At 50.2% G+C, this 12500-nt stretch overlaps 1 protein-coding gene across 4 annotated transcripts in view; it reads left to right on the top strand.

The window, feature by feature from the left end:
- Nucleotides 1-12500, top strand: part of LOC106564366 (transmembrane channel-like protein 6) — a 44057-nt gene that overhangs the window by 10981 nt on the left and 20576 nt on the right. For all 4 annotated transcript variants that reach the window (XM_045690883.1, XM_045690885.1, XM_045690884.1 and 1 more), the window contains exons 2-7: nt 2494-2677; nt 3861-3976; nt 4055-4225; nt 4926-5096; nt 5238-5346; nt 11399-11480. In XM_045690883.1, the coding sequence (XP_045546839.1) occupies nt 2622-2677; nt 3861-3976; nt 4055-4225; nt 4926-5096; nt 5238-5346; nt 11399-11480 (705 nt within the window). In that variant the 5' untranslated portion in view covers nt 2494-2621. The remainder of the gene's footprint in view (nt 1-2493; nt 2678-3860; nt 3977-4054; nt 4226-4925; nt 5097-5237; nt 5347-11398; nt 11481-12500) is intronic.

The raw sequence follows: 12500 nt of genomic DNA, 5'->3' as shown, positions 1-12500 counted from the left end.
GTTAGGCTAGATGCAGCTATTTACATGTTGTCACAATAGACATGATCAACAGGTTGGTACAAACTCAGTTAGTTTTCTGTCCCATAACTCAAGGGGAGTTACATGTAGCGATCTAGAGCAACACAGTCTGATTAGTGATGGAATGTTGTTGTTTTAATCATCATTGCAAACATTGTCTAAGCAGGAGGCAGGCATGTGGTCAAAGTAGTACTGTTCTTTTTTCAGCATCTCTGGCTGGTGGCTACGATATGACAGCATCTCTGGCTGGTGGCTACGATATGGCAGCATCTCTGGCTGGTGGCTACGATATGGCAGCATCTCTGGCTGGTGGCTACGATATGGCAGCATCTCTGGCTGGTGGCTACGATATGACAGCATCTCTGGCTGGTGGCTACGATATGACAGCATCTCTGGCTGGTGGCTACGATATGGCAGCATCTCTGGCTGGTGGCTACGATATGGCAGCATCTCTGGCTGGTGGCTACGATATGGCAGCATCTCTGGCTGGTGGCTACGATATGACAGCATCTCTGGCTGGTGGCTACGATATGGCAGCATCTCTGGCTGGTGGCTACGATATGGCAGCATCTCTGGCTGGTGGCTACGATATGGCAGCATCTCTGGCTGGTGGCTACGATATGACAGCATCTCTGGCTGGTGGCTACGATATGGCAGCATCTCTGGCTGGTGGCTACGATATGGCAGCATCTCTGGCTGGTGGCTACGATATGGCAGCATCTCTGGCTGGTGGCTACGATATGACAGCATCTCTGGCTGGTGGCTAGGATATGACAGCATCTCTGGCTGGTGGCTACGATATGGCAGCATCTCTGGCTGGTGGCTACGATATGGCAGCATCTCTGGCTGGTGGCTACGATATGGCAGCATCTCTGGCTGGTGGCTACGATATGGCAGCATCTCTGGCTGGTGGCTACGATATGGTAGCATCTCTGGCTGGTGGCTACGATATGGTAGCATCTCTGGCTGGTGGCTACGATATGGCAGCATCTCTGGCTGGTGGCTACGATATGGCAGCATCTCTGGCTGGTGGCTACGATATGGCAGCATCTCTGGCTGGTGGCTACGATATGGCAGCATCTCTGGCTGGTGGCTACGATATGGCAGCATCTCTGGCTGGTGGCTACGATATGGCAGCATCTCTGGCTGGTGGCTACGATATGGCAGCAGCTACAAAGATTTGCCTACATCGTCACACAAAACAAGGATTTATTTTGTTCCAATGTGGAGGGACTGTGTTCTGCTTGTGTTACTGCAATATCCATTACAACAGACAGAGAATGTTGTCGCCTTCATTATGGCCTTGAATGTTGGTTCAAATCGCCGTGGGGTTCTGTATTCTCAGCCAGGGTCATAATCCTATACTTTAATGCTCTTCTCTGATCACTTCCTTGTCCTGTGTTGTTCGCTCTGAGCTTTACAACTCTGGGAAGCTTTAGTCTTTAGTTCATTAGCTCAGTATGGAACATCTGGGACCAGTTGTATTGAACTCTAAACACTAGGACACACACACACACACACACACACACACACACACACACACACACACACACACACACACACACACACACACACACACACACACACACACACACACACACACACACACCACCAGGTTGAAATAAGCATGATGTTTGTAATTATGCTACATGGGCTTAAATGTGTTTCATAGCAACAGGACAGGAAGTGTCTGCTTTGTCTCTGAGTTGGGACTAAACAGCACAACACAGATTTTAGGATTAAACAAACCTGAACTCCTACAATGGCCGTCCTATTCATCACATAATCAGGATGTTCATTCCAGTCTGGGTGGATGACAGTGGCTGTCCTATTCATCACATAATCAGGATGTTCATTCCAGTCTGAGTGGATGACAGTGGCCGTCCTATTCATCACATAATCAGGATGCTTGGTGTATATTAGTGATGCACCGACATGACATTTTTGGCCGATACTGCTATCCTGCTATCCTGCTCGATCCACACAGCAGACATTGTGGGCTAGGTTAGGAATGCTGTATTGCACGTGTAGTGCCAAATTTTCCATGGCGTCATTACGTCATGTACCTACGTTATATAGGTAAGCACGTCAGCTTTGACATCGGTTTTGCACATCAGCGTTTAACTAGACATCGGGCCGATACCGATGTTGGCATTTTTAGCTAATATCGTCCGATACCGATATGTTCACCGATATATCATTCATCCCTGGTGTATAGGCCTGGTATGATGTAGGCCTGGTACTGTATTCAAACACTTCTGGTGAAACACACACACACCAACTGCTGTTACTATGTTTTGTTGGTGTGATAAAGAACTGCTTTAACGACGTGTGTGTGTGTGTGCTACTAGAAGACAAGCTGAAACACGAAGGAGAGGAGAGACCTTCAATCACCACACCTTATCATTCCTAACATTCCTCTCTATCTCTTTCTCTCTATCTCTCTCTCTCTATCTCTCTCTCTCTGTCTCTCAGGTAGTTTTTACAACACTATGCTAGGAGAGTGGAGTGGCGGGACTAAGCGGACAAGGGTGTGACCCTTCTCTGTGATTGGTTGACAGACTGACGGATAAAGAGAACGAGACAGACAGCAGGGGAGAGAGATGGCTCACAATGTCAACTTTGACCTGACTGCTCAACACATGGAGGCTGGCCTGGAGTGAGTATAATCAGACTATATCAGTGGAGGCTGGTGAGGGAGGACGGCTCATAATAATGGCTGAATGGATTGAATGGAATGGTATCAAAACGCATGTGGTTGATGCCATTCCATTGTCTCCATTCCATTCCTCCTTGACCTCCTTCCACATTTCCTCTGTCCTCTGCCTTTCTTCATCCTCCTCTTCAAGAACAAACTTGTATCGATCTACTTCTCTCCTATGGAGAGTTCCTTAGGTAAAAAAACGACAGTTTGTGTTCCAGTCTGTTATCTGTGTTGAGAGAGGAGGGGTATCACTCTCTGTTTGATGTGCTATTGGCTTCCCAATGTGTCTGTCTCTCTCTCTGTCTCTGTCGCTCTCTCTCTGTCGCTCTCTCTCTGTCTCTCTCTCTCTCTGTCTCTGATGTGTAGATGTTCAGGTAAACTGAAGAGAGGGTTAAAATAAGACAATGACAGAGTTAACTGTCTGTTTGATGTTCTTTGAGGCAACTCTTTGAGGCCCAATTCTACACAGTACCAGTATCCAGCCAGACCCATTGTTCCCACAGAACAGACTGACTGTGTTTGTTGGACTGTTTGACTAGTCTTTGTTCCTTTGTGGTGCGTGCACGTGTGTGTTGTATTTACTGAGGAGAATCTACTGAGTGAGTCACTTCCTGTGGTGTTCAGCTGCAGGGTCCCTGGGGAACAAAAGGCTTGTGATTGTGGTTCCTTTCAAATGTGGTGTTAAAGGCCATGAAATATGTGACATGAAGAGTTGTCAGGGCTTGTCAAGATGGCTGAATCCTAGTGGTGAGGAGTGTTTACACCATAGCTGTTTTTCTGAACACTTGTGTGTGTGTGTGTGTGTCTGACCCACTGAAGTACCCCCTCTCTCTTTTAAATGTCATGTTATGTCTATATACAGTGTTGTAACGATGTGCAAATAGTTAAAGTACAAAAGGTAAAATAAATAAACATAAATATTGGTTGTATTTACAATGGTGTTTGTTCTTCACTGGTTGTCCTTTTCTTGTGGCAACAGGTCACAGACCTTGCTGCTGTGATGGCACACTGTGTTATTTCACCCAGTAGATATGAGAGTTTATTGGGTTTGTTTTCTAATTGTCTGTCTGTCTGTCTGTCTGTCTGTCTGTCTGTCTGTCTGTCTGTCTGTCTGTCTCTCTCTCTCTCTCTCTCTCAGGAGCCCAGTGGATGAAGAGGGGGTTCATGACTCCTTTAACCAGCTGATAGAGGATCAGAGACAGGAAGCCTTTGAGCTGCAGGAACTACAGAGAGAACTGGACGAGGAGGAAAGAGGTAGTGTGTGTGTGACTGTGTATAAGAGAAAAACTGTGTGTGTGTATACAGACGTAAACGTCATACTCCTTCCTCCAGACAGTGTAGCCTACCTGTCCAGCCCTGGTCGGGAGATATGGCGTGGGAGCCAGGGGAGGGGTGAGGAGGGGGAGGATGAGGAGGAGGGGAGACAGTTAGACCCCCTTATAGAGGAACGCTGGTCCTCCGCCACCCTCAAAGTCCTCTCCTCTATGCCCAGCCGCACCATCGGTAAGTCACCCCTACGACATACTTATGACACCTCTACGACACTCTTATTACCGTCTTAAGATGGTTGTATGTACACCTAACTAGTATTTCTTCTGTTCACGCTTCATGAGAGAGAGAGCGAGGTAGTTTCAGAAGTCTAAACTATTTCTGCCGTTGTCATGTGACTGTTAGTTCCTCTAGATAGCAGGTGCACCAGCAGGCAGGCAGGCAGGCAGGCAGCCAGCCAGCCAGCCAGCCACTATCAACACATCAACAGATACTGTATCTAACACAGTGGCTCTAAAAACACCATGGCACAAACTACACTTCTGTTCCTCTACAAGACATAGTTTATCTACACACCTCCCCTCGCCCCCCTGTTAACTTCCTGTCCTCTCTCTAGGTCGTAGTCGAGGTGCTATCATCTCTCAGTACTAGACCCTGTTAACTTCCTGTCCTCTCTCTAGGTCGTAGTGGAGAGCTATCATCTCTCAGTACTAGACCCTGTTAACTTCCTGTCCTCTCTCTAGGTCGTAGTGGAGAGCTATCATCTCTCAGTACTAGACCCTGTTAACTTCCTGTCCTCTCTCTAGGTCGTAGTGGAGGTGCTATCATCTCTCAGTACTAGACCCTGTTAACTTCCTGTCCTCTCTCTAGGTCGTAGTCGAGGTGCTATCATCTCTCAGTACTAGACCCTGTTAACTTCCTGTCCTCTCTCTAGGTCGTAGTCGAGGTGCTATCATCTCTCAGTACTATAACAGGACCATGAAGTTGAGAAGACGCAGACAGAGCAGGCCTTCCATAAAAGACTTTTCCCGCTCCGCACGGCCCAGTATCCGTGGTTACGGCATGGAGTCAGACTGCATGGAGACCGAGGGCGTGGATGAGGAGGGTGAGGTCACTCACTTAAACGTTACACACGCACTGAAATACCAACATTTTTGTTGTTGTAATGATGTCATAAACTACGCATAACTAATGTGTGTGTGTGTGTGTGTGTGTGTGTGTGCGCGTCTTTGCGTGCGCGCTGCAGGGCGTAAGCGGGACCACTTGGTCAACAACCTTCAGAACCTCTCTCTGAGTGACCGGGTCAGGATGCTGCGAGCCATGCCTCTCTCTGTGGCAGAGAAGAGTGAACTAAGGTATCTATACTCCTCTACCATCCCTCTATCCTGCTGTCCATCTCTCTCTCTCTTTCTCCATCCCTCTATCCTGCTGTCCATCTCTCTCTCTCTTTCTCCATCCCTCTATCCTGCTGTCCATCTCTCTCTCTCTCTTTCTCCATCCCTCTATCCTGCTGTCCATCTCTCTCTCTCTTTCTCCATCCCTCTATCCTGCTGTCCATCTCTCTCTCTCTTTCTCCATCCCTCTATCCTGCTGTCCATCTCTCTCTCTCTTTCTCCATCCCTCTATCCTGCTGTCCATATCTCTCTCTCTCTTTCTCCATCCCTCTATCCTGCTGTCCATCTCTCTCTTTCTTTCTCCATCCCTCTATCCTGCTGTCCATATCTCTCTCTCTTTCTCCATCCCTCTATCCTGCTGTCCATCTCTCTCTCTTTCTCCATCCCTCTATCCTGCTGTCCATCTCTCTCTCTCTTTCTACATCCCTCTATCCTGCTGTCCATCTCTCTCTCTTTCTCCATCCCTCTATCCTGCTGTCCATTCTCTCTCTCTCTCTCTTTCTCCATCCCTCTATCCTGCTGTCCATCTCTCTCTCTCTTTCTCCATCCCTCTATCCTGCTGTCCATCTCTCTCTCTTTCTCCATCCCTCTATCCTGCTGTCCATCTCTCTCTCTCTTTCTCCATCCCTCTATCCTGCTGTCCATCTCTCTCTCTTTTCTCCATCCCTCTATCCTGCTGTCCATCTCTCTCTCTCGTTCTCCATCCCTCTATCCTGCTGTCCATCTCTCTCTCTCGTTCTCCATCCCTCTATCCTGCTGTCCATATCTTTCTCTCTCTTTCTCCATCCCTCTATCCTGCTGTCCATATCTTTCTCTCTCTTTCTCCATCCCTCTATCCTGCTGTCCATCTCTCTCTCTCTTTCTCCATCCCTCTATCCTGCTGTCCATCTTTCCCTCTCTTTCTCCATCCCTCTATCCTGCTGTCCATCTCTCTCTCTCTTTCTCCATCCCTCTATCCTGCTGTCCATCTCTCTCTCTCGTTCTCCATCCCTCTATCCTGCTGTCCATCTCTCTCTCTCTCGTTCTCCATCCCTCTATCCTGCTGTCCATCTCTCTCTCTCTCGTTCTCCATCCCTCTATCCTGCTGTCCATCTCTCTCTCTCTCGTTCTCCATCCCTCTATCCTGCTGTCCATCTCTCTCTCTCTCTTTCTCCATCCCTCTATCCTGCTGTCCATCTCTCTCTCTCTTTCTCCATCCCTCTATCCTGCTGTCCATCTCTCTCTCTCTTTCTCCATCCCTCTATCCTGCTGTCCATCTCTCTCTCTCTCTTTCTCCATCCCTCTATCCTGCTGTCCATCTCTCTCTCTCTTTCTCCATCCCTCTATCCTGCTGTCCATCTCTCTCTCTCTCGTTCTCCATCCCTCTATCCTGCTGTCCATCTCTCTCTCTCTTTCTCCATCCCTCTATCCTGCTGTCCATCTCTCTCTCTCTTTCTCCATCCCTCTATCCTGCTGTCCATCTCTCTCTCTCTTTCTCCATCCCTCTATCCTGCTGTCCATCTCTCTCTCTCTTTCTCCATCCCTCTATCCTGCTGTCCATCTCTCTCTCTCTTTCTCCATCCCTCTATCCTGCTGTCCATCTCTCTCTCTCTTTCTCCATCCCTCTATCCTGCTGTCCACTCTCTCTCTCTTTCTCCATCCCTCTATCCTGCTGTCCATCTCTCTCTCTCTCTTTCTCCATCCCTCTATCCTGCTGTCCATCTCTCTCTCTCTCTTTCTCCATCCCTCTATCCTGCTGTCCATCTCTCTCTCTCTTTCTCCATCCCTCTATCCTGCTGTCCATCTCTCTCTCTCGTTCTCCATCCCTCTATCCTGCTGTCCATCTCTCTCTCTCTCTCGTTCTCCATCCCTCTATCCTGCTGTCCATCTCTCTCTCTCTCGTTCTCCATCCCTCTATCCTGCTGTCCATCTCTCTCTCTCTCGTTCTCCATCCCTCTATCCTGCTGTCCATATCCCTCTCTCTCTTTCTCCATCCCTCTATCCTGCTGTCCATCTCTCTCTCTCTTTCTCCATCCCTCTATCCTGCTGTCCATCTCTCTCTCTCTTTCTCCATCCCTCTATCCTGCTGTCCATCTCTCTCTCTCTTTCTCCATCCCTCTATCCTGCTGTCCATCTCTCTCTCTCTTTCTCCATCCCTCTATCCTGCTGTCCATCTCTCTCTCTCTTTCTCCATCCCTCTATCCTGCTGTCCATCTCTCTCTCTCTTTCTCCATCCCTCTATCCTGCTGTCCATCTCTCTCTCTCTTTCTCCATCCCTCTATCCTGCTGTCCATCTCTCTCTCTCTTTCTCCATCCCTCTATCCTGCTGTCCATCTCTCTCTCTCTTTCTCCATCCCTCTATCCTGCTGTCCATCTCTCTCTCTCTTTCTCCATCCCTCTATCCTGCTGTCCATCTCTCTCTCTCTCTTTCTCCATCCCTCTATCCTGCTGTCCATCTCTCTCTCTCTCTTTCTCCATCCCTCTATCCTGCTGTCCATCTCTCTCTCTCTCTTTCTCCATCCCTCTATCCTGCTGTCCATCTCTCTCTCTCTTTCTCCATCCCTCTATCCTGCTGTCCATTCTCTCTCTCTCGTTTCTCCATCCCTCTATCCTGCTGTCCATCTCTCTCTCTCTTTCTCCATCCCTCTATCCTGCTGTCCATCTCTCTCTCTCTTTCTCCATCCCTCTATCCTGCTGTCCATCTCTCTCTCTCTTTCTCCATCCCTCTATCCTGCTGTCCATTCTCTCTCTCTTTCTCCATCCCTCTATCCTGCTGTCCATCTCTCTCTCTCTTTCTCCATCCCTCTATCCTGCTGTCCATCTCTCTCTCTCTTTCTCCATCCCTCTATCCTGCTGTCCATCTCTCTCTCTCTCTTTCTCCATCCCTCTATCCTGCTGTCCATCTCTCTCTCTCTCTTTCTCCATCCCTCTATCCTGCTGTCCATACTCTCTCTCTCTCTTTCTCCATCCCTCTATCCTGCTGTCCACTTCTCTCTCTCTCTTTCTCCATCCCTCTATCCTGCTGTCCATCTCTCTCTCTCTTTCTCCATCCCTCTATCCTGCTGTCCATCTCTCTCTCTCTTTCTCCATCCCTCTATCCTGCTGTCCATCTCTCTCTCTCTTTCTCCATCCCTCTATCCTGCTGTCCATCTCTCTCTCTCTTTCTCCATCCCTCTATCCTGCTGTCCATCTCTCTCTCTCTCTTTCTCCATCCCTCTATCCTGCTGTCCATCTCTCTCTCTCTTTCTCCATCCCTCTATCCTGCTGTCCATCTCTCTCTCTCTCGTTCTCCATCCCTCTATCCTGCTGTCCATCTCTCTCTCTCTCGTTTCTCCATCCCTCTATCCTGCTGTCCATCTCTCTCTCTCTTTCTCCATCCCTCTATCCTGCTGTCCATCTCTCTCTCTCTTTCTCCATCCCTCTATCCTGCTGTCCATCTCTCTCTCTCTTTCTCCATCCCTCTATCCTGCTGTCCATCTCTCTCTCTCTTTCTCCATCCCTCTATCCTGCTGTCCATCTCTCTCTCTCTTTCTCCATCCCTCTATCCTGCTGTCCATCTCTCTCTCTCGTTCTCCATCCCTCTATCCTGCTGTCCATCTCTCTCTCTCTTTCTCCATCCCTCTATCCTGCTGTCCATCTCTCTCTCGTTCTCCATCCCTCTATCCTGCTGTCCATCTCTCTCTCTCTCGTTCTCCATCCCTCTATCCTGCTGTCCATCTCTCTCTCTCTCGTTCTCCATCCCTCTATCCTGCTGTCCATCTCTCTCTCTCTTTCTCCATCCCTCTATCCTGCTGTCCATCTCTCTCTCTCTCGTTCTCCATCCCTCTATCCTGCTGTCCATCTCTCTCTCTCTCGTTCTCCATCCCTCTATCCTGCTGTCCATCTCTCTCTCTCTCTTTCTCCATCCCTCTATCCTGCTGTCCATCTCTCTCTCTCTTTCTCCATCCCTCTATCCTGCTGTCCACTCTCTCTCTCTCGTTTCTCCATCCCTCTATCCTGCTGTCCATCTCTCTCTCTCTCGTTTCTCCATCCCTCTATCCTGCTGTCCATCTCTCTCTCTCTCGTTCTCCATCCCTCTATCCTGCTGTCCATCTCTCTCTCTCTCGTTCTCCATCCCTCTATCCTGCTGTCCATCTCTCTCTCTCTCGTTCTCCATCCCTCTATCCTGCTGTCCATCTCTCTCTCTCTCTCTTTCTCCATCCCTCTATCCTGCTGTCCATCTCTCTCTCTCTTTCTCCATCCCTCTATCCTGCTGTCCATCTCTCTCTCTCTCTTTCTCCATCCCTCTATCCTGCTGTCCATCTCTCTCTCTCTCTTTCTCCATCCCTCTATCCTGCTGTCCATCTCTCTCTCTCTTTCTCCATCCCTCTATCCTGCTGTCCATCTCTCTCTCTCTCGTTCTCCATCCCTCTATCCTGCTGTCCATCTCTCTCTCTCTCGTTTCTCCATCCCTCTATCCTGCTGTCCATCTCTCTCTCTCTTTCTCCATCCCTCTATCCTGCTGTCCATCTCTCTCTCTCTTTCTCCATCCCTCTATCCTGCTGTCCATCTCTCTCTCTCTCTTTCTCCATCCCTCTATCCTGCTGTCCATCTCTCTCTCTCTCTTCTCCATCCCTCTATCCTGCTGTCCATCTCTCTCTCTCTTTCTCCATCCCTCTATCCTGCTGTCCATCTCTCTCGTTCTCCATCCCTCTATCCTGCTGTCCATCTCTCTCTCTCTCGTTCTCCATCCCTCTATCCTGCTGTCCATCTATCTCTCTCTTTCTCCATCCCTCTATCCTGCTGTCCATCTCTTTCTCCAAACCTCTATCCTGCTGTCCATCTCTCTCTCTCTTTCTCCATCCCTCTATACTGCTGTCCATATCTCTCTCTCTCTGTCTATTTCTCCTATCTATCCTCTCTCGCTCTCTCTCCTTTCAATTCAAGGGCTTTATTGGCATGGGAAACATATGTTAGCATTGCCGAAGCAAGGGAAGTAGATAATAATATACAAAAGTTAAATCAACAAAAATCAACAGTAAACATTACACTCACAGAAGTATGTCTCTCTCTCTCTCTCCTCCCTGCAGCTCTATCAATAGGTCTCTTCCACAAGCGAGTGACAGAGGAATAGAGTATCATCTTGTAACCACCATCCCTCTCTCTCTCCCCTCCTCCTTCTCTCCCCCATCCATCTCTCTCCCCCTCTCTCCCCCATCTCTCTCCCCTCCTCCCTCTCTCCCCTCCTCCCTCTCTCCCCTCCTCCCTCTCGCCCCCATCCATCTCTCTCCCCTCATCCCTCTCTCCCCCATCCCTCTCTCTCTCCCCCTCTCTCTCTCCCCCCCTCTCTCTCCCCTCCTCCCTCTCTCCCCTCCCCATCCATCTCTCTCCCCCCTCCCTCTCTCCCCCATCCCTCTCTCTCCCCATCCCTCTCTCTCCCCTCCTCCCCTCTCTCTCCCCTCCTCCCTCTCTCCCCTCCTCCCTCTCTCCCCATCCCTCTCTCCCCCATCCCTCTCTCTCCCCTCCTCCCTCTCTCCCCCATCCCTCTCTCTCCCCCATCCCTCTCTCTCCCCCATCCCTCTCTCTCCCCATCCCTCTCTCTCCCCATCCCTCTCTCCCCTCCTCCCTCTCTCCCCTCCTCCCTCTCTCTCCCCTCCTCCCTCTCTCCCCCTCCCTCTCTCTCCCCTCCTCCCTCTCTTCCCCCATCCCTCTCTCTCCCCTCCTCCCTCTCTTCCCCCATCCCTCTCTCTCCCCCTCCCTCTCTCTCCCCCCATCCCTCTCTCTCCCCCCCTCCCTCTCTCTCCCCCTCCTCCCTCTCTCCCCATCCCTCTCTCTCCCCTCCTCCCTCTCTCCCCCCATCCCTCTCTCTCCCCTCCTCCCTCTCTCTCCCCCCTCCTCCCTCTCTCTCCCCCATCCCTCTCTCTCCCCTCATCCCTCTCTCTCCCCCCATCCCTCTCTCTCCCCCCCATCCCTCTCTCTCCCCCATCCCTCTCTCCCCTCCTCCTCCCTCTCTCTCCCCTCCTCCCTCTCTCCCCCCATCCCCCTCTCTCTCCAGGAGGTTGGCTGACAGGAAGGGTCAACGCTCCAATCACAGTCAGATCCCGTGTTGCAGCCAGCTCAAGTATCACATCATCATTGTAAGTCACACAGTCACATCTCCTGCTCCAATATTACATTGGTCCAGTTTCGGATACATTTCAGGCGGCCATCAGATTGCTGGATCATGTGATGTGGTTGCTCTCTGACATGTTGAACACCTATCCAGGCCTCAGCTGATCTGTCTAGACAGCAGTCATGGTGTTTCTCCTAGTTTCTGTGGAAGTCAGGGGTTTACAGCTGTGGTCTCCCAGCGGTCGTCACAGACAGCCAGACAGCCAGACAGCCAGGGAGACAGCCGGCCAGCCAGACAGACAGACAGCCGGCCAGACAGACAGACAGCCAGACAGACAGCCAGGGAGACAGCCGGCCAGCCAGACAGACAGACAGCCGGCCAGACAGACAGACAGCCAGACAGACAGCCAGGGAGACAGCCGGCCAGCCAGACAGACAGACAGCCGGCCAGCCAGACAGCCAGCCAGACAGCCAGCCAGACAGCCAGCCAGACAGCCAGCAGATAGACAGCCAGACAGCCAGCCAGCCAGATCAGCCAGCCAGACAGACAGATGTATGTGATGTTGGTGGGTGTTTCCTGTAGCTGTGTATCTACTGATAGTGTTCTAGTCCAGTTGTCCAGGACTTAATGTCCCTGTGAGGGTGAATCATACGGTCCATTCTCTTAGACTAGGCCCTGCTCATTATGGGTGAATCATAAGGTCCATTCTCTTAGACTAGGCCCTGCTCATTATGGGTGAATCATACGGTCCATTCTCTTAGACTAGGCCCTGCTCATTATGGGTGAATCATACGGTCCATTCTCTTAGACTAGGCCCTGCTCATTATGGGTGAATCATACGGTCCATTGTCTTAGACTAGGCCCTGCTCATTATGGGTGAATCATACGGTCCATTCTCTTAGACTAGGCCCTACTCATTATGGGTGAATCATACGGTTCATTCTCTTAGACTAGGCCCTGCTCATTATGGGTGAATCATACGGTCCATTCTCTTAGACTAGGCCCTGCTCATTATGGGTGAATCATACGGTTCATTCTCTTAGAC

This window comes from Salmo salar, chromosome ssa12 (assembly GCF_905237065.1).
Source record: "Salmo salar chromosome ssa12, Ssal_v3.1, whole genome shotgun sequence".
In the NCBI taxonomy this organism is placed as follows: Eukaryota; Metazoa; Chordata; class Actinopteri; order Salmoniformes; family Salmonidae; genus Salmo; species Salmo salar.
The sequence above is the reverse complement of the archived record's forward strand: the minus strand, read 5'-3'. Positions and strand labels throughout refer to the sequence as shown.